The sequence below is a fragment of the Pelmatolapia mariae genome, linkage group LG3_W (genome assembly GCF_036321145.2).
Source record: "Pelmatolapia mariae isolate MD_Pm_ZW linkage group LG3_W, Pm_UMD_F_2, whole genome shotgun sequence".
Classification (NCBI taxonomy): domain Eukaryota; kingdom Metazoa; phylum Chordata; class Actinopteri; order Cichliformes; family Cichlidae; genus Pelmatolapia; species Pelmatolapia mariae.
The window spans coordinates 85,779,019-85,801,179 of NC_086229.1; the positions used below are offsets into that span (position 1 = coordinate 85,779,019).

General features: G+C 39.9%; 1 protein-coding gene across 9 annotated transcripts in view; it reads right to left on the reverse strand.

Annotated features, from left to right (window-relative positions):
• Window positions 1–22,161, reverse strand: part of mark2b (MAP/microtubule affinity-regulating kinase 2b) — a 50,691-nt gene that overhangs the window by 23,902 nt on the left and 4,628 nt on the right. For all 9 annotated transcript variants that reach the window (XM_063470165.1, XM_063470167.1, XM_063470170.1 and 6 more), the window contains exons 2-7: window positions 5,185–5,355; window positions 3,493–3,546; window positions 1,398–1,446; window positions 1,096–1,161; window positions 582–652; window positions 256–312 (exon numbers count right to left, since the gene is read on the reverse strand). In XM_063470165.1, the coding sequence (XP_063326235.1) occupies window positions 256–312; window positions 582–652; window positions 1,096–1,161; window positions 1,398–1,446; window positions 3,493–3,546; window positions 5,185–5,355 (468 nt within the window). The remainder of the gene's footprint in view (window positions 1–255; window positions 313–581; window positions 653–1,095; window positions 1,162–1,397; window positions 1,447–3,492; window positions 3,547–5,184; window positions 5,356–22,161) is intronic.

Genomic DNA, 22,161 nt, shown 5'->3' on the forward strand with positions numbered 1-22,161 from the left:
GATAATCTAAGATGAACTGGCAGAAAGAAAAAAAATACAATAAACAACAAAAAGATGACATAGGAGGAGAAATGTATACAATGCATGTTTGCGTTTAACAGACTTTGTGTATATCGTCTGGGTGACTCGTTTGTGGAGGTGGGATTTCAGCTCAAAGAGCCAATTGTATGAAGATTAAATGTGGAGGTGCGGAGAGGGGAGGAGGTTGCTTTGACACCAACTCTAATTCAATAATGCCTTCGAGTGTGTTCTCACCTTGAGGTCTCTGTGTACTATACACTTCTGATGGCAATACTGCACAGCTGACACAATCTGGAGAGTGACAAAGTGAGCGAGAGAGAGGGAACAGGGAGAAGCAGGGGAGAGGAGGGATGACAGGACGGAGAGGTTCAAACAGTGAGCTCTTCATTAGGAGTTCATCCAAAAAGCAATTTCGAGATAGAGCTAGTGATGCAAGACTTAGTACAAACTGTACACTCTTAATATCAGTCCAAACTGGCTTGAAACATACGACGCATACAAAGTTGGACTAGTTTCTGTGAAAGGAGGGGAAAAAAGAAGCAGTTTTCAACCCAACACACCTGTCTGAATTTGGCACGGGCTTCCTTCTCCTTCATCCTGCCATGAGCCACCAAGTAATCAAAGACCTCTCCTGGGAGACGACAGAAAGAGGAGGAGAGCAGATTTAGTGCTAGAACTGGATACCTGCCTCCAGAATAAAGGGTCAGAGGAGTACTGAACTGAACGTTGTCCTTTAGGAGTTTATTACTGATACTCTGTTTTATTACAGACTTGACTGATAATGATACAACAGCAGTACCAACAAGCAGTCTGCTAATATTTTCCAATTTCATGTTTTCAGGAGAAAAAAATAAATAAATAAAATCTGGTCATCACGTTGAGTCAATAACATAAATAGATTATTATAATAACATTTACAGTGGCATTCATTTTCAGCAAATTTATCAATAATAAAGCTCTTTGCAAATGATCTTGCTTATAAAGGTCTTTTTATTTTTATTTTTTCGTTTACTTATGATCTATCACAGAATGACAACTTTTAGGGGGAATCATTTCACAGTGACACACACTTACCTCCACTAGCGTACTCCATTACCAGGTACAAAGTCTTCTCTGTTTCTATCACCTCAAAGAGCTTGACTGCAGGTGAAAAGAGAAAGGCAAAGCAAGAGGAATGGAGGAGGAGGGAGTGATGGGGCAAGGAAATAAGAAGAGAACAAAGGGAGAAGCAGAGCAAAGAGCAAGAATGAAAGTAAAAAGGGGTAAAAAACCAAAATCAAATAGCAGGATTAATATTATCTGGCTACATGGCCTTAAAAACACTGGCTCCCAGCAAGTGACGACACACTTGAACCTCATGTTTCAGGGTGACTCACCTATGTTGGGATGATTCAACATCTTCATGATCCTCACCTCCCGGAAGAGCTGTGAGAAACGAGACAGACCGTCAAGCACGCCATCAGACTGCAGAGGGAGTTGTTCTTGTTGTGACACTCATTTATACGGTCATTTCTCCAGTGTAAATGTCTATCACTTGATTATGTGCATTTGCTCCAAATGACAGGGAGCGAAAACAAACGCCAGTATTGTAATTTCTGTATGATTACAAAGACTCCAGAGTCTCTGTTTGTGGTGGGTAAATTGACACTGACACACAACCACTCACTTCCTGTTCAAGAGCAGGAAGGAAAACAAAAACAGTTAGTGATGATATACCAACAGAGATCAAAGTAATTCAGCTACCAATCTAAAGCCTGGTAAAATTTAGAATTGCATAATTGAACAAAAATGAGTTAAAGGCGACTATTTAGCGTTTTCTAGACAAGCACTTCCTGCAGGTAACATCTGAACATATCAGCTCAATAACTTTTCTGTTGAAGTTAGAACCGTAATCTTTCTAGATCAGACCCAATAACACTTCTGTCTGTTTCGGCACGGCCAAATTGATCGTTTTAACAGCTGCTGGTTCCAGATGTTTCTCAAAGTCTTTCATGTGAGTTTATTACATGCCTCCAGCATCGTGCAGCAGCAGTATCTATTCATAAGCTTCTCCAAAATGAGAGATTGTGTTCTCTTTCCATGTGGCACTTCAATAATCAATCATTATGACCAACAGAGACACAAAATTAATCAGAACCCAACAGTAAATGATAGTTTACAGAGGCACAGTTTATAAGCTGTAATAAGCTGCATTCCCATAACTGCATAAAGGGAGTATGGCCTTTTTAATAACCACAATAGCCAAATATCAAAATACAGACCCCAAATTTTAAAAGGTTCTGAGCCCATGTATTAGACTGTAGTGTTAAATCATGCATGTAGTATAAAACATTGCATATTTCATATCAGGAAAGGGTGTAAAGATGCTCTGCTCCCTGCTCATTATATTTCTTCTGAGTCAGCAGATAAGGTCAAGCGAGGCCGACTGAGCACTTTATGGGCACATTAACTATTTATCCATACAAAAACTGTGCAAACCAGGAACTATTAAAGTTACCAACAGCCCTAAATGCACCACTAAAGCAGCATCTCAGTGTAAAATATTTATTGCTTTGTTACAAGTGTTACCTTCTTCAAAGACTGCTGTCCTTGAGCGTAATCTAAAAACGACATCAAAACATTAAAGCTGAGTTTATGCTTATGTTAACATGAAAGCGGCTACACTGTTGCACCTATTGTGTGCTCTGTAGCTAGAAAAAAAATACACAAAAATACAGCCTCTTAGTTTGGATTGCAAAACAAACTAACTTGTATTAACTGTCTGATAACCCAAATAAAACAGATAAATGAGCCACACTGCACTGGAGTGCAAACGTGTACTAATCTGCCACATTATATAGTCCACAGCAAACATATTTAAATCTTATGCTGAATGAAACTAAAACTGCTTGGCTTTTTTTTTTTTTAGATTTAGAAACTTGAGACTTCAGACTGACGTATTCTTAGTTCGGCCTTTATATAAATCAATGTTTAAAAAAGAAAAAGAAAGAAAAAGAAAAAGCCACTTCAAGATATGATAGCTTATTTTAACTAGCATTCCCTGCCAATTCCTGTTCCAACTTCCGTGTGACCTTTTCCCTTCGTCTTTACATTTCCTTATCATCTGTGCATCGGCGTTTATAGAAGTATATACTCTATGTTATATATATGTCTGTGGAGTGGTTGGTTTGTGCGTTCAGTGTGCACGTATACATGGTTAGACAGTGTGTGCGTGTAAGTGGACAGACCCCACCCTGCCACGATCAAAGGAAGTAATTGCAGCTTGTTTCCTGTAATTAAAACTCTCTCCGAAAACTAGACCACTTCAGAAAGCCAGAGAGAGCGAGGGAGAACGAGAGAAAAAGACACTTGGGGCAGGGAGAGTGGCTTAAAATGACTTCTGAGAAAAGGGATGAGAAGGACTGAGGTTTAAATTCTGTGCTGGGAGTGTGTGTGTCTGTAGCGAGAGAGAAAGAAAGCGAGGTAACTCACCTTTTGCAAACTGGAGGAGTTGAGCTGTGTCTTATCTATGATCTTTACAGCCACCTAGAAGCAAAGCAAGAATGTGCTCACTTGTCATTACACTTTGATTCATTTATTATGGCGCATTTTGCTCACACAAACCCGCAAAACCACAGCCTGCGACAGCACCGCACAAACAAATGTCCACACACTTCTCTCTTTTTGGGACACATCTCACACACACACACACACAAGGAATGATACAATTTCACAGCATTAAGTGATAAATACACAATCGCAGCAGGTGATAGTTGCATAATAGGATAGAAAATAGGAGAGAGGCACACGCACTCTCAAGCTCAAGCATGCTTTTTATCCATGCCATTTTAAGGGCCTACAGCTCATAATCCAACAGCAGTCCCCAGCAAGGGAGACTGAAAAACAAAAAGCCATAAGGGCAAAGACAAATAATCAAAACAGCCGCAGAGGGAAAATATATATATATATATATATATATATATATATATATATATAAAGAGAGAAATGCACAGATGGGATGGATTCAAAGTGAGAGCTGTAGGAAAAAGAGGATGACGCAGAAAATGAGGAGAGAGGACATGAAGGCAGGGGGAACAAAGAATCGTGTCTTCAAAGGGACACGGAAAAGGGAGGGCTACTCCTCAGTCCAATTATTGTCTTTCACTGTCAACTAACGTCTTTCTTTCACTCCTGTTTCTGGTCGTGCTCGTCTATCTGACTCCTTCGTGCCCTCTGACTATCCCTTGTTTTCGTTTTGTGCGAGAGTGCGTGTGCGCCAGCCAGCAGGTCACATGGCATGTTATCAGGGTGTCAGGCACAGAGTTGTCACACATTGACAGAGCACGCCCACCCCACTCTCTCTCTCTCTCACACTCTCACACACACACACACACACACACACACACACACACACACACACACACACACACACACACACACAGTTGGAGAGCCGACTTGACTGGGCAACAGACAGAACCAAGCATGGGCTCACTGCAGTCCCAGCTTTTCCCTTAAAGGGACTGATCACCGGGTTACATCACATCTGGAATTCAAAGTAAACTGGAGACATTTAGGGCCTCTCTATTCAGGCTGACAATGGTGAACTAATCTCCTGCAGCAGATGCACTGTCTCCAAAGCCATGCAAGCCTCAGACCAAACCTACTGTGTAGCACAGCATGAACCCTCCCCTACACTCAGCGACCAGGAAGACAGATTAACACTTAGACAGCAGCCATTTTTCCTGCTTTTTACCATCTTTGCTAACTGGAAAGAAAAGGTTGAGGCTTCTTTTCTGTCAAAGTCTAATTACCAGGTATACTTGTATTGTCAATAAGTACACTATTATTACTATTACTGTTATTATTACTATTACTACTATTATTATTGTTATTATTATCATCACCACCAGCAGTCGATCATCAGGTTTCATCATCACAACATGACAGCATGTCTCAGCAGTTTCCCTAGCATTGCCTGTTTGTTATTGAAACACTGACGAGCCTGTTTCTGGTTAAATAAAGAGTCAATACTAGAGCATTTCTCCTGAATGTGATCGAAGCAGCTAAAAATAAAAGCCAAGTTCACAAAGTCAGAACGACTCTGTAAGTGGAACCGCAGGATAAGATTAAAGCGTACAGTCCAATCTAGCCTGTGTGTGTGTGGGAGCGTGCGCACATGCCTACCTCTTTTCCGGTGAGGACGTGTCGTGCCAGTTTGACCTTGGCAAAGTTGCCTTTGCCAATGGTTTTCAGTAACCGATAGTTACCGATGTGCGGCTGCTCGTCTGATGTGGTCGTGGCCACGGAGTTTCGACCTCGCGACGTACTGGAGCGGCCAGATGATAACTTGGACTCCTGTGAAAGAGGGAGTACAGTGCAGTTTAACCATAAAGACAATGTAATGAAATAAAGGCTAAAGAAATTTAACTAAGAAACATGACAGAGCACAAATTACAGGGCATTTAAAAGGTTTGTGATTCTCTGACTTTTTAGTGCCACTGACCAGCTCTATTTCCTTAAAACTGCAAGAACACAGAATCAGTCATTACAAAAAAAAAAAAAAAAAAAAAAAAAAAAAAAAGTACACGACTTTAAAGTAAAAGGCAATCTTCTGAATCTTCAAAGCATTTGGGTCAGTGATTATATAACAATTACCCAAGTGAAATATAATAAGCATCACACACAAACACACGGTTTTTTCTGTGAACTTTTGGAGGAAGACAGTAATAACGCATTTTAAACCTAGAGATGTAATTGGAAACCGTCCTCATCCGACAGCTGTCACCATTATAGAGAAAACACCACATCTGTTGCTTCAGATGTAAGAAAATCTGTAAATAGCTGGGAAGCAAATGCTGATTAAAAATACAGCAAGAAATGGAAATTCCCCTTTTTTCTCCTATTAAAACTTGTATAGGCTACCAGTTCTGCTGGTGGACTGCTCACATTACACCATTTCTAACATTTAAGATTCAAATTCACAGTTTTCCCTGTAGTACCTACCACATTATGACAGTGCTTATTATTTAGGCATGTGTAGACGTCAGAGAACTGCTGCTCTAAAACTAAGCTAACAGTCTGATAAACCGGTTCTCTTATGTACTGAGGATAGGCGCTACCACTGTGGGCTTAAGCCTCAATTATCCTCTGTTGTGGTCACAGGCAGCTGAAGACGTGACGGCCAAGTAGTCATTCCTGTTGTACTTCAGAGGTTTGCTTCAAGTCTGTTGCCTGAGGTGACGTTGGTGCGTTGTAAAGTCACAAAAAATTAGCAGGTACGCGGATATCCCCACAACACAAACCCTTGCGCTCACAGTCTCAAGTTTACGTCACTAGGAAAAGCAGACCCTTAGAGGTTGGTTATAATCTAGACACGCTAGATCTAGACATGCTGGCCCTGTTTTTAAGCAACACGTTTTTAGTTACTGAGTAGATTATTTTTTCCTCAAAGCCAAATATTTTTCCCCAGTCTCAACATGTTTACATATTCTCAGCTTTTAACAATTTGGGGCCTTGTGTCCAACTGGTGACAGGTCTGGACTGTAGGGCACCCAGACCATTACGCTAGCCATACATGTGGTATACATTTAGCATGCTATTAGGACCCGATGAAGTATGCAAGGCCTTCCCAAAAAAACCATGAACGTCAGCATGTGGCACTGAAATTTGTAAATATGGTTCAGCATTAACTGTGCCTTACAAGACATATGAGATAGTTGTGGCTTTTGCACTTCACATCACACAATATCACAGAAAATGGCAATTCTCTGCTTTACCCCAGAGTCATTTTAATTGCATTTACTCATACCGAGTAGAAAACCAGGAAATAAATACTGATCCATTTAATAAAGATGTTCCAAGTGTTTCTGAGCCAATCCATCGAGTTTGAGTACAGAAACATCTTTTTTTTTTAGTGCATTGCCACATGAAGATCATCTAATATTAGGTTTTTGGATTTGTCTCTTGCATACTGAGATTTCACAAGCATGTTTACATATTACTAAAAGATTTAATGTAGCTGATGGACTTTATGAAACACTGTTTTTCAGCATATTTTCAGTGATTTAGGAAAGTTTCTGAATTTTAACATTTGATATTTTGTATATTTTGTGTAACTACTGTTTAACTCAGCTGCTGGGCTTTGTTGGAAAAAAGGTTAGACATCATTTAAGTTCTTTAAACGACTCAGTCCAAGGTCAATAATGTGTATGTGTTATTTTAAGTCCTTTAACATGGTCGTACTGAGCCTTCGTTCATCTCAAAGTAGACAGTAAGTTGTTCGAATCAAACGCATACACCCCCCAACATTAAAAAAAAGAAAAACACAACCTTGCTGTGCTGGCAAGTTTTGCATGGCTGGCAACTGCGATAGGATTTCAGCTCCAGGAAAGGGTCACAGCAATTGTGTGTCTGTGTGTGTGATCTGAGCAGACAGGTGACGGGGATCAGGGTCAGAGGAGAGAACGACTGGCTCCAGGGTGACGAGTCTCAAACACAAACACACACACACACACACACACACACACACACTAGAATACGCACAAAGGTGAGGGTGTGAGTTGCACACATCTCTTAGAGATTTGATACCAACGGAAGAAAGCGTCAGGTGAAATTCACACTGCTGGTAAAGAGTAAAGATGTCAGTACAAACTGACCCTTTTTTTTTTTGTCGTCTCCCACTGACCGGTCATTTTAATCACCCAATTATCTCCCCCTGGCTTGCGCGAATGAGAAGCTGTCGTTGGGTTGCAAAATACCCTCAGACCACGTTTTTATCAACACCGTCTTCACCGTTAGCAAATCTTGAGCCACGGGAAAGAAAGATAACCGTGATTACTTCACTATGTTTGCGTGTTCCTTTCTCCAGATGGTATGATCTAACGTCTGCGTCCCGACAAACCCCCGCGCACACATGCTCAAGCATCCTCATCCTGACAGTGCAGACCTGCATAACATATAATAGGCCAGATTAAGCTCCAACACAATCGGGGGAATTGAGATAAAAAAACAAATGACAGCTACATTAAGCCCAGAGGACAGGAGAAGGGGGCTTATGTGCACTTATGTGAGGGGCGAAGCAAATGATTTTTATTTTTGGAACATGTGGGAGAGGGAGACAGACAAAATGTCCAGTGTGGGCATTACTTGAGACAATGAGGCCCAATCTGACGGTGCAAAGCTGATTTCTACATCAGTTGGGCTGTCCTCAGAGTTCGTAACACAACATATTATAAAAATCACAAAATTTAACAAATTAGCTCTACTATATATAAACAGCTCTAATTACAAATATCCCAGTATACGACATAAAATTGCTGTACTTCTCTTATACTGCAATAACATTCCATGTGTACATAGGAAATCACATCATGGCTTTTTCCTCTCAGTGCACTTTCAGCTAGAGAAGAAACGGTACATTTTCATGACTGAACTGTTTGCAGGAATCAGTGATGTGTGCTTTAACTTCACTGCAGCGGATATGACTGAAATGACAGTACCAGCCAGACTGACAGGTGAAGCTGTCGCTGTCAACAATGACTAAGAAAATAAATCAACCATTCTGTGTTAAATAAATAAAGACAACTGCACACAAACAGACCGCATTACAATACACGAGTGGCAATGGAGACACTGTAAATCATGGGAAGAGTCGAGTCATTTCCAGTGAACCGAAACCTACTCAGCTGTCAGCCTCAGACTCTACAGGCAGATAGAGAGAAAAACATATCACGATGTTCCACGCGTCAAATATTTGAACGCTTCAGAAAAGAAACACTATGAAGCGATCTAAGATTTCAGTGCGGACGCTAATCTCAGGATCAGGACTTTATCACACGGCAACACAGAATGACTAACCTTGTGTTGTGGATAAGGTCGTTTCAGATGTTTTGTCTGTTTTCTGTCTTCTTCCTGTCACATGATGGCATTTGCCTGCCTCTTATTAGGAACAATTTAACCCCCATCTTACATGTTCCCTAATGTGGTTATAACGGCCTAACCACAGCTCTGCAGCTACCACGAGGAAGTGCATCAGGTTGTGTCAACTAACCAGACTTCAGTAATCCTCCACACATCGCTGGTATTTACATTTTTAGGTTTACTTGCATTAAAGTTATAGCAACGCTGCCTGTTTGAGGGTTGTTTGTTGTAGAAATACTTCAGAACATGGAATATGGGTGTGATGTCAGTACCAACAGGTGGATAGCTGTTCTCTAGTCTCTAATCTGCATTTAAAAACAGCCAAGCTTTGAAAAAAATCCCCATCAGAGATACACTTATGAGGATGCAGCAAGAGGAGATAAAGAGGAGCAGCTCTGTGAATCCAGAAGAAACTGCATCAAGAGCACAGGTGCAGCACAGCACTGCCACTGTTCAGCTGTGCACGTTTTGGGGTCAATACAGTGACAGTGTAAAGTTGAGAACAATTCGTAATCACGATTGCTGAGCAGTAAAGGAACTGTCAATTTGTGTCTGCCAGAGCGACAGCAGCAGGAGTCATTCACGCCGTTTAATTTCTGGGTGGCAACTTTAAAAATAAAAGACAAGCGTACACTGAACTAACTGAGACTGCAAATGCAAAAGTTTAGTCTGTGGGAGTGTGAATTCTTTAGTTTCCTGTTGAAGGAGAGGAAAATCTAGATGAGTATAAGGTTAAGACTGGACAATTTGTCATTAGGATGCTTTCCCACACTTTAAGCCAATTTTTCACACGCGCGCTGAAGACCTGAACTCTTGCCCGATTGCTGGATGTTACACTGCTAGCTCCCTACCACAGTGCGATTGTCCATAAAAGCATTTTAGACTCAAGGGACAGCCCTTTCCTAAACACATAGTATTTCAGGTAACAACAAGGTTACTGAACAATATCTACATGTGAATGAGCAACTCTGCATAATCTTTGGGAGTTGTAAAGATGATTCTATGTTTTTGTATTAATTAACATTAGTTCATAAACAATGACTGAATGTAAATGTGAGAGACACTTCAAAGGGCTAATGCGTGCCTGCTGTCACAACGCCATTTGATACATTACATTAAAACAGAAATTGACACACAAAAACAGAAGCCAGAAGAACATTAAAGCATATTTAAAGTAAACGGACTAACCGAGGCAGTGTAAAGTATGAAACCTGACTTCTGAGGGTGATACCATCTGAAATTCACACCCAGATGAAGAGAGAGAGTGCGGGGTCATTGTACCACTTCATCTAGTTCTCCTTTTTTCGCCTGTTTACTGTATTTGTGGCCTTTTTCATGTGAAGTCCAGATATAATGAGCGTGCACAATTAGCTTGGCTTTTTAAACAGTATCGCATCCCCACTGACTCTGCGATAGCCGACTTTTCGCTCGGCCACTGGACTGTGGCTGTTCTAAACAGCTACAATCAGTGGAGATTCCTGCTGGGATAGCACGTCCTGCAAACTAGTTCTGAGGGCAAATGCTGGTCTTTACAATTCAAGCGCGTTTCCTCCAAGTTCCTTCATGCTTCCTACACCCCTCTGCTCTTTAGTCTTCCTCCTCTCCTATCCTCTTTCATGTCTGACTATTTTTGTCTTCTGATTCTTCCTTCATTTTTGGGCAGCTGCAGAGCATGCAAACCCCCTCCCCCAGTATACACACACACGCATACTCACTTCCCCCAGTTTTAATTATAGACGTGTCGGAGGACAATAAGTGACATCATTGTTTTCTACTCATATTACTCTCTGAAGTTGATTCTGACTCATGAATACCAACGTGGAACTGGTAATATACACAGTTTAGACAAGAGTTTAACCACACAAAGACTCGGCGTAATATAAATTTTCATGTCCGTCAAGACCATCAGAGGCCATTGGAGAGTTGATCCTATTCTCAGTGGAAAAAGTTTAGGTAGTAAATTGGAGACAAAAATCCCAACTAATCTACGTAGCAACGCTAAAATAAGGACAGAAATTAAAGGCACAATTCTAAACTTTAGTTAATAGACCAGCACATTAATGAGGGACATTAAGGATGAGATTGAAGGAAAAAAAAAAAAAAACCTTTCCAGTGAAACCAGCTGCATGTTTAGAGTTAAATTTAGTCTAGATTTTACAGAACTTTAAGTCAACTCATTCTCGCGTCATCTCATGAAATAGTCACAACCTACCAAACTAATGATTCTAATTTTTGGACTTTATACATTTTTCCCCCCCATGCTCCTCAAGAAAGATTTACCACCATTTACTTTCGATGCCTGCACATGACTTCTCTCACATATACATGAACAACTGACGTTTTTCCACTTTCAAATAAAAAATTCTAACTACAACAAACTGAAAACCACACAAACCACCCATCAACCAGCCATCAGTGTGAACATTTGCACAATTTGGGAGGTTGGAGGTTCTGGTGGTGGAGATGGCTGTCTTACCAGAGACCAAAATTCAAGTCATTAATATCTCAGATTTTTATCATTTTTAAATACGCTAATAATTAAAATGCTGTTGCCTAATTAAGTTCTGGCTTTATCCTAAAACAAATTAGTCATGTTTATGGAGTACAGAGGGCGTGTTTAGGTTTGAATGTGAAAAACAAGTTGGTTATGTTTAGGCATCAAAAGCTGCTGGGTCAGGTTTACCAAACCACAAGCTTGGGTTAAAACATACAACAGCTGCCACTTCTTTAAAAACTTCACTTTCTTGGTTGCCATGGTGACTCCTAACTTTCTCTGGACCAAATATGTGCTTCTGATCCAATACAGTACTTGGAGATTCATGTTACTGACATGAAAAACAAAAAACGAGTCCAAATATGGACTGTAAAACTTGTTTTTATTATCTCTTAGTTAAACACTCCTGTGGCGATTGTATTGCAGCATCTATGGAATGCTTAAAACCAATACATGCACATTGTGCATATGTCTTGACAGCATTGTAAGCCACTTCCTTACAGTAACACACAAACATTAACATGTTTACACAAGTTTCTGGTTTGTATAAAGTAGTGAATTTTAAAGCAATACATGATACCATGGGGTTAGGGAAGTATTCTATTTTAATTATCTTCATACACTTTGCAACTTAAGACTGTGGGGACACTGTTAAGGCATACTAAAAGTTACTGTGTGCCTGTGCAGTAAGGGTGACACAGGACACTAATCAGATGTAACCCCCCCCCCTCCCCCTCCCTATATATAAATACCCATATTCAAAGTTATATTTAAATTTTAGTGAAATTACCGTTTAGTTCATTTGTAATTTGGCTGTTTCATATTGTTGTTACTTAATACAAGGTTGGCTGTGAAAGTTCACAAGGTTTACCAACCTGTTACACATCTGCAGTACAATGAAATAAAGGAAGATAAGCCACCCGCAAAACTCAGAGCCACACTTTTTTGGCTACCGTGTCTCAACTAATCTGCAGTGAGGACAGCCCTGTTCTAAAACATAAATATAATAGCAGTGTAGTGTTCAGACCCAGTCCAACTAAAACACACCTCCCAGCACATGCTCAAGATGAAAAGTCACTGACAAGATGTTTGCAGCTTAAATCCACTCTGTCACACTGTAAACACAAGCATTTGCAATTGACCACAACACAGACATAGAGGCAAAGCAGTCGAGCTAATCTAAGGTACTGCCTGTGTTTTGACTTCCAATCACTGACCTTTACTAATCTGAGTTCTGGGAGGAAGGCACTCAGATACAGCCTTTTTTCTTTTAAATACAACAGTGCAGTTACGAAAGTAAGGGAGGGCTGCACAAGAAGTATGCGTTATGCACTAATAGTAGGACAGCCAAAACCAAATGTGAGATTGGCCTGTGTTTGCCTGCTTTTGTCAACTGACCTCAACAACAGAGAGCTAACCTAAGGTTTAAAAAACAGGGATAGGTGACTTTAAACACACCAAGAAAAATGATCATTACAAACTAAGCTAGGATAAGAAAAAAAACGACCCAACTTGCAGCACATTAAGAGAAACAGACACTGTTCATTCTTTCCAGTTTACCACTACCAGACGCCAGTCAATTATCAACTATTAAACTGATTAAGCGTTAAGTGTACATTCAATTGTAATCACAACTGAAAGTTCATTAGTTTTTATAAGAGAAACGGTCTGAAATTAGGATAGGATTATTTTTGTTACATCTCTGTAGAATGTAACAAACTGTGCGAGTTTAATTCTTAAAAAAAAAAAAAAAAAAGCAGCATTATGACAAAGACAGGTCAACTAATGCAATTACACACAATTAAAATCTTGCAACTTTGTTTTACCAATGTTGGCAACAACTAACATGGTACACTGGCAGCTACTATTAGATGCTGTTTTTCTTTCCAAATTACATTTTTAAATACCACATCCCAAACTGCTGTTAACAATTAAACATTCTTGCAATGTTCCCCCTCATTTGAAATGATTAACTACAAATTTGCGACTCTTTCCATTCTTGTCTAGAGACAACTTCAGTTTGTTGTTAAAGCCTCAGAGAAAGCTTGAAACAACACACTTCAGTCTGAAATACTACAGTGCAAAGTAACTAATAAACAATATTTTCTTCTTTTTTTTTTTAAATGCATGAGTAATGAGCTGACAGTTTCCTATTTGACAATACATCAATATTTGTAGTTTTACACTCAAGCAAAAACCTACAAATCAGCTGATACAAATAAAGAAAACAACAGCTGATAATTAATCAAAGCTTATAAATTATAAAGAGGGCTTGGAGCTGGACAATTTCAACATAGTAATAGTAATATCACTTTATTGTTTAAGCTCCAATCAAATCCAGAGATAAACCAAGTCATGACTCATAATTTTTGCTTTTCTTCAATTTTAAAGACCATTTGCACTGCTTCTCAGCTGTAATTGGAAGCCTGTACATCCAAACAAGAAAAATGGAAAATCTTCAAGCCCAGCCAGATTCTCTGACTTCATTAATAGAGCTGCTGCAATGTCAGCTACATGTGATCTTACTAACAGGCTTGTAAGCTGCCTTCACATAGCCAATTTACCATGTGAGGAAATCTGAGGTGGTCTGTAACAAACCTCTTGCTGTAATTTGGCAGCAAGATGTGTAGTTGATGAGAGCAGTCCTCCTTAAATACACTTGTCCAAACTTAATCTTATTTAATAAATATTAAATTGGGCTTAATCAAGTGCGGCCATGCTTCTATAAAAAGAAACAAAGTTATTAAGCTATAGTTTTCTGCCCCCAATTGCTCACTACCAATATCCTTGAATGCTGTGCAGTAAGTTAATGTTCTATCGGTAGGGCTGCAACGATTTGTCGTCGTAATCGATGATGTCGACGCTGAATTTAATTGTTGACGAGTCATATCCTTAAGTCACATAAATGCGTTTTTGTAACCGCAATACACTACAGGAAGCTATGGGATCAGTAACGCCTGTATCGTCTGTCAAGACCGCACGCAATACCAATGAAGAAGAACAAAGGACAGAAGAAAATGGAAACAAGATTTATTTAATTTTTTTTAAATGTGAAAGCATTTGACAAAAAACAAATTTAAAGCAGACTGTGCAACGTGGACCTTTCCTTCCGCGACAACACTGCTGCAGCGCACGATCATTTAAAACGTCGGCACCCTGGAGCTGTGACGTTTCAGAATGAATAGTTAAATTAGTTTATGTTAATGTTTGTACAGTAGTGTTTATGTTAGCTTACCTGTCGGAAACTTGTCAGAATGATGTTTGCTAAGCGAACACCATTTCAGTTTTGTTAGCTAGTAGTAAGCCATTAAACAGGAGTGGCTACAAATGGCTGAAGTCATGACAGAGAGCATCGTTAGCATGTCCACTGTAATCGTAAACTCATGAACTGAATCATCTTTAAACTTTCAAAGCTTTTTTTTTTTTTAAGTTTAATTTTTATTTATTTTATTTTTTTATCTGACGGTTCTATTCAGTGTTGTTAAAATACTTTTGACTATTTTCAAATTCACGTGTTTCCTGGGTCATTAATTTTATTGAATGTGGGACCAGACAACAGGGTGATATTCACAGTTGGGCAGACTTGAGCAGGTGAGGTACTGGAGCCTGGAACAGGAGGTTTGCCCACAGGAAGCGGAGATAAGAGTTACTGAAATAATCATTGACTAATCGAAGAAAAATTTGGCAGATTAGTTGACTATCCAAAATAATATTTTCTTGCAGCTCTAGCTACAGGTGATACTCAAAGCACAGTTCGTTTTTCATGGCATCAACACAGGCGTCCTGTGAAAAAGCAGCTGCTGGTCCCCATTCGTGTGCGATTTGAAAACGTTGATCATATTCCTATAAGCACTTTTTGGCATGCATATGCCACGTCAGTTTGCTAAGGGTTGGTCTAAATGCTAGCACCAGCAGCGTTCTTTATGAATAGAATTATGCGATGCTTCTACCAAGCGGTTATGTCAGCTTACTATGACACAGGCTACATACAACCTTTGGTTTTCTAGATCAAAACAGTGCAGAAATGTGCTGCTTTTCACAGCTGTAATCCATCACAACTTTCCACCTAGCAGAAATGCAGCTCCAATAGGAGGCTGCTGCAGAGCATCTTAAAGCCAGCAGCTGACGTTCATTCCAAAAAAGAATATTTAGTTTGACGAGCATTTCTGGTTCTGACTAGCAAAGGCAGCAATGTTTACATGTCTAGCTGACTAGTGCACATTCTAGTAAAAAATTAGGTAATATGGGGACAGCAGTTATAACTCAAGTCTTAAAGTTATAAAAACTGTACTATTGCATCAAGGATTCAATCCCCCAACAACATTTGGACTTAATGTGCAAACTTACTTTACTACACACAGAACAACTACAGACAGAAGCTGCATTACTTCTACTTTATGAGTGAGAGGGAACACACACACACACACACACACACACACACACACACACACACACACACACACCAAGCTGAAGTCAAGATGGCTGTGTTGCCATGGAGATTTGTCACTTCCTAAATCCTGCCATCTATCTTAATGCTGGTTTCTTCTTCATACTTCTTTTATTACCCGTTGTGCTCTCTTCCTTCCTGTAATTCTTTTCTTCAACCCAAGATCAAAGCACATAAAAAGTGTACGTGACAAAGAGAGTTTATTGTCCTTAGACAGCAATATTTTGTGTATCATAACTGTCAGAAGTGTCAGGAAAATCCATCTGAACAGAGCACACTGTTATTATCTAATCACCATAGTCAGGGTTTTCCTGGCTCAGAATGGGGCTTTGGTACTAAAGGCAACCAGCCTACAATCAATCCTGGTTGTGTTATTTGACAGAAATCTATGCATTTCCTTGTTATTTGTGAATACTACAAAATAGATTAAACAAATTATACATGATAAAACGCAAGGAGCTGTGGGCCATCTTAGACAAGGATTAATAAGGCTTCGCTATCAGCATTATGCATGAGTTACGGGGCAAAAATAAACAGCTGTATAAGTGTAGGTCTCACATTTTACACTCATCCTTGTCAACCAAGGCTTCTGAACATCTGGCATTCGGTGAACTGGACCTTTACACACTTGGACTCATGTGAACAGGAATTTTATCAGACAGCTTCTTTGTTACAAAATCAGGGCTTTAGCGGTGAAGTGGATTAGAATAATAGCCTAGAAATTAGTCTTAGTGGGCGGCATAAAAAGAAAAGGAATATACAAAAGAACGGCTTTTGTTAAATGTTGCAAAAACAGTTCAGAAAGTTGGAGATCGGCAAATAGATTTAACGTTAGCTGCAGACAATTCTCATTCTAAACAGACTGACTTCCCTGCTGCTGTGGGGACATCGCTAATGGAAATAAAAGTTAATTCAAGTGGTCAATCGCTCAGATACTGGAGGGCATGATCTGGTGCTGAAATGTGGCACTTGACAACGCAAAGGCGTGTGTTTGTCTCTTACACACTCACACACAAGGGTTGGCTACTCTGTAATAAACTACTGCTAAAGCCCCTGGGAGAGTCTGGGATTTAACAGAGTGCTTTCTGCTCAGCTTTCAGACCATGGACAGTATAAACATTTCATTTCTTAATATTAGTCTGACAGAATCCGTATGCTTTATGCCTGAATGAGCAGCCTGGCCGTGTTTTTGTAACAGTCAATGACTGGAACGTTTACGTAAAACTTTCAAAGCAGCAGTGTTACCTCATGCACACACAATACCCCGACAGCATGCATCTCTGGTGTCCACTTCTAATTTACAGTAAGATTGAAATATTAATCTACAATGAATTTTTGCTGTTCAAATTCCAGAAGAGGGATCTGTATCTCTGAGCCAGTCAGCCAGCACCGAGCTCACACAGTCACAAATCACTGATATGATATGTCTCAATGAAGTCACGAGGAAAATAAGCAGGCCATGTCTGAATGGGAGACTTTTGCAGAATGTTGATGTTACATATCGAGCGTCTGAAAAATGCCTCACTTAAGAGCAGATCTGAAAATGTACCGTTCATTTGATTAAAAAAAAAAAAAAAATGGACAGTTTTTAAACTACAGTTAGACGCCAACACAAAGGAGAAATAATTTCGACAGCAAGTGCTAAAAGTATGACAAGCCGCTAAATTGAGCAACACACACACACACAAAAAAAGATAAATGTTTTTAAAAAGGCATAAAACATAAAACATCCAAGTCTGGGCATTTGAGGTAGGTTTAAAAAATAAATAATTTTACAGAGCTAACGACATTAAAAAAATGTGCCAATGCATATCAGCTTGCACCTTCCTTCGGGTGTAGGGAACAATGACGTGATTAAGCAACATTTCAGCTGAAGCGGTAATTCACACATCCAGGTGTAGATCCAGGTGTAGCTCCATCTCAATTTGAATTCAGGACAAAAAGCGATTGTAATATTAGTACACTGGTTAATATTGGTTCTTTGTCATGCCTTCTAAAATCCTGGAGGCTAACATGTAATGTACAGTACAGCTACTATATATCCATACTAGCCAAACAAACTTGACACCCCGCATGAGGCCAAGTAAATCTTTGAGAGGCCCTAACTTTAACAAGGTGGTGTCACGCTCGATCTCAGTTTGCTGTCAATGTAGTGTTGTGTGTGTTCTCTTACACTGAAACTCCCTAGATAAGTGAATGTGTGTGTACATGTCAAATCAGTTCAGAGTTTGTGTTTGCACTACTGCTGTCACAGTTGGGACACACTGCATAACACTTCCTTGTGTGCCCTCCTCCTGCTGCTATGTAACACTGGGTGTGAGCAGTGTGTGCGAGCCACCAGAGTAAACAGGTCTGTGTAGCTCTCACAGGGTGGAAAAGCTGAAGGTTACATGCGTGTTACATGCAGATGAAGCACCACGACCAGCCACCTCGCTTTAAACAAAGATGCTCTCTGACAACCCTGTAACACATTTACTTGCCCATTCTCAAAGCTCTACTGCAATACTGAGGACACACAAATAAGTAACAAGGTCTGACGGTACACGTTAACCAACTGATACAAATGCACAATGTGGCAAAAGTCGACAAAATTTGTCATGTGGGAATTTATTTTTCAAACAATCAGTCTCACAAACAGTAATTTGAACTTGCGGATCCAAACTAACAAATTAAACCAAAAACATAACCAATGCAGGCTGTAGACAGAGCAGCAAACTCCCTCATCATGCAAAGTAAAATTACTGTGTCGATTGAGTTTGCTTTGATGATGGTGCATAAAGGGTTTTTGATTGAAAGTAAAGGCCTAAAAATGTTCTTAATATAGCATACACTTAGATTGATTTTTTTGTAGGTTACTAAAATCCATTTGTAGATCGCCTGGCTTCTGTGCTGGTCAGTACTCCATGATGATTCAGAGCGTACAGAGGGATACATTTCACTGTGTGTTATACTTGTATAACTATGCATGTGACAAATAAAGAACCTTGAACCGATTTCCATCTGTTTTTGGAAACACTGGATCAGAACCTCATACATGCCAATTCCAAAAACTTTGAACTATGCCCAACTGAGTGAGCTCCGTGACAGTTAAAGTTATTTACATTTTTATAGATCTCCAGGTTTTCTGAAAGACTTTCAAAGTTTTTCTTTGGATACTGGCTGCTGTTTAACTCACTTTCAGTCCTGTCCTTGTACTTGAATGATTTCTGGCCGCAGCACCCAGCCCTAAGCAGAGATGACGTCTCTCTAAGCCTATGACATAGCCTGCGCAGGTGCCTGACGTCGTTCCCAGCATTTAAACCTGTGCGGGCTGCAACAACACAGTCACAATTCCAGGGAAGTGTCCATCAGGTTATGACACAGGCTACACTGTAAGGTTTCAGATGGGTTTGTGGTAACAATGTACCTGTAGCGTTTAATCCACACAAATGTTATAGTGGTGAATGCAGCATGAAGTTAAATATTAAGCTGGGCAACTAAAACCACTTTCAAAGACAGTTAAGTAGGCAAATCAAGTTCTGGCACAGCCAGTCTCAGCCTTGGGAAATATGTTTTGGATACTGAGCTGCACCACAACAGCATGAATGCAGTCAAGAGAGCAAAAACAATAGCACTTTGGATGCATGCTTGAAAGCCCTCGTTTTAAACTGAAACTAGGATGTTTTGTTTTTTTTAAAGGTCAAACTACATAAATAGCTTTACTTCAGGAAACAATTATCTCAGGAAACAATTATGAAGAAGTTAATAATCAAAAATGTGACAATTTAATGATGTTCTCAAGTTTTTAACTTTTCCTTGACACAAAAACCAGGCACACTGGATTATAGGAAGAAATCCAAGTATTCACAGCAAACTGATATCAAGCGACTGAATTACATTGAAGCAGTGAAAGAAACCCACACCTTCACCTAAATGACGTCAGGCTCTTCAAATCGCACATCTACAGTTGGCCGCCACACCTACCACTCTGCTCAACTGGTAGGGCCTGTTTTACCCTGTTCTCTCAAGACACAAAACACACACTCACAGACTGAGCACTGAATTTCAGTGCATGCCGGTCAGATCCCTCGGTAGCACCTGCACCCGGACCTTCAGGTATAAATGCACTTGCAGTTGACTAACTGAACGTACCCAGTTGTAAGGGGAAAATGAGAGACTGCTTGTGCTCGTGTGTGTGTGTGTGTGTGTGTATAGGCAGGAGCAAATCCGAGTGTGAGGAAGTAAACGCTCGTGTGTGTAAGGCAGGTTCTCTGTTGCTAAGGCCCTGGCCAGCTTTGTCTCTCTGTTCATCTGCCTAGTGATGGCTCTAATAGGGAGTGGGAGAGACATGGTTTATGGTTTCCTGGGCATTACAGCAACTTGTGTGTGCATACATGTGTCCTATAGCTCCTTTACACGATGACTCATCCAAAAAGAGCATGAATGAAGAGATGAAAAAAAAAAAAAGAAAGGTGGACACAGATCAAGTAAACACACTCACACGTTCAGTGCTTCTTTCTCATCTATATTACATTTCCAGCTCCCCAGCTTGGTGGGACATTCTTGCCTTCTTTCATATGCCTGAGGTATCGAGTGAAAAGCGTCAAACTGTGCTCAGCTCTACTCCTATTTCCTTCATGTTTGCTGTTGTGACGCTCAACAGGATTTTGAATCTGCAAGCATCACTATTTCAGTTCTCGTGGCGTTTACAAAGGTCAAACTAAAATAGAAACTACTGCTGATGAACTGTAACAGTTCAAGTTATATTAACCATTTGTATAAATCAATGAACTGATTTAGATGAATGAACTGCCATGCAGTTCATTCAATGACTTTGTTTTTGGTACACAAGTTACGTTTTCCACTCACTAACTAGAAGTAACCTGGTGTCTGCCAGTGACCAATGTCAGAGTAAACTGCAACCCTGACGAACCTAAGCCTGGAGCTACACTCACATCTTTTCATCAGGATACTTTTAAACTGTTTTTAAGTAGTTAAAAAAGTATCCTGCTTGGAATAGTTAGTTACTTTTGACTGTTTTAATAGTTACTATCTAATACAGTTTAACCCTCAGTTGTCAAGCTAATATCCATCCACTCAAGTTCACCAATTACCATAGGCTCAAGGCACTGCTGTCAAGACTGAAAGCAATGCCAGACGTGGTCGACGGCCTTCAATCATTCACTAATTCGGTGAACTCCAATCAGTCTGATCCAAACAAGCGCGTTTCCAACTGACGTTGCACCAGTCTCAATCACACTACTGTCAGAAGGATGCTCAATGATTAACCCAGCACTGAAACACACTTGACAAAGGAGGTATGACGGGAGAAATGATGGTTAATAAAAAGGCTTACAAACTGCACTTGTCAGTAATAGCTGTTTAAGATAAAGCATATGAACATGCCTTAAGTTCGAAATTTTCTATAGTCCTGTGTACACGACAAGAAAAGAAACCGATACGCTGATGATGATATTCTGTACTGATACCATTTTTAAAAATAACTGTCTGCCCCAGAGCAATACAGATATTTGTTTGCTTATCTTGTTGTTTATTCGTTTGTTTTTGCTTGAAAAAAACAAAACAATTTTATTCTTTCAGGAGCTAAAGTGGAAAAAGCCAGTGCAAAAGTGGAGTTACACAACAAATAAACAGACAACTAGATCACTACGTTCCATCCCATTGTGTCTGTCCACCACCTCATATCAACCACAGTGAGCTACAGAAAACATGTTTATGTCTGATCTGAAGGTGAGGAAATTCTCCCCACACATTTTTTAATGATTTTAATAGGAGTGTGAGTGAGGAAGTAACATCTGCATGTACTGTTTTATACATCTGGCTGGAGGTGGGCAAGTGCTTTATCTCCTATTGTGCTTTATTTCCTTGTTCCTTGTTGTAAGTCCTTTGGGAATAAAGACTTGTGTAAATAAACCTCATGAAAACTCAATAAAACCTCTAACGCCACTTCCAAATCTAGTTCAGTTAGTTGACCCAATGAGGAAATGTCTCAACTTTGACAAATTAATAGCTTGGCTCTATAATGTGCGGAAGATCCGGCATAGTGTGCAACCATCCAAACAAAGAAGGATGAACTGACAGACCTGAAGAGCCATACCAGTATTTCTAGCTATATTAGTGGGTCAGAAGACGTGGCTTAATGAATAGAGGCAGAGCACTGTAAAACAGGAAATCAGACAGTTGAGTGATCAAGTCTGGGAAGTGGACAAACTGTGCAAACGTGTTAACAAGATGACCTGTACCAAAACTTATTTCAAACTGCACTCATGTAATATTTTAACACCAGGTAGTTTAAACACAA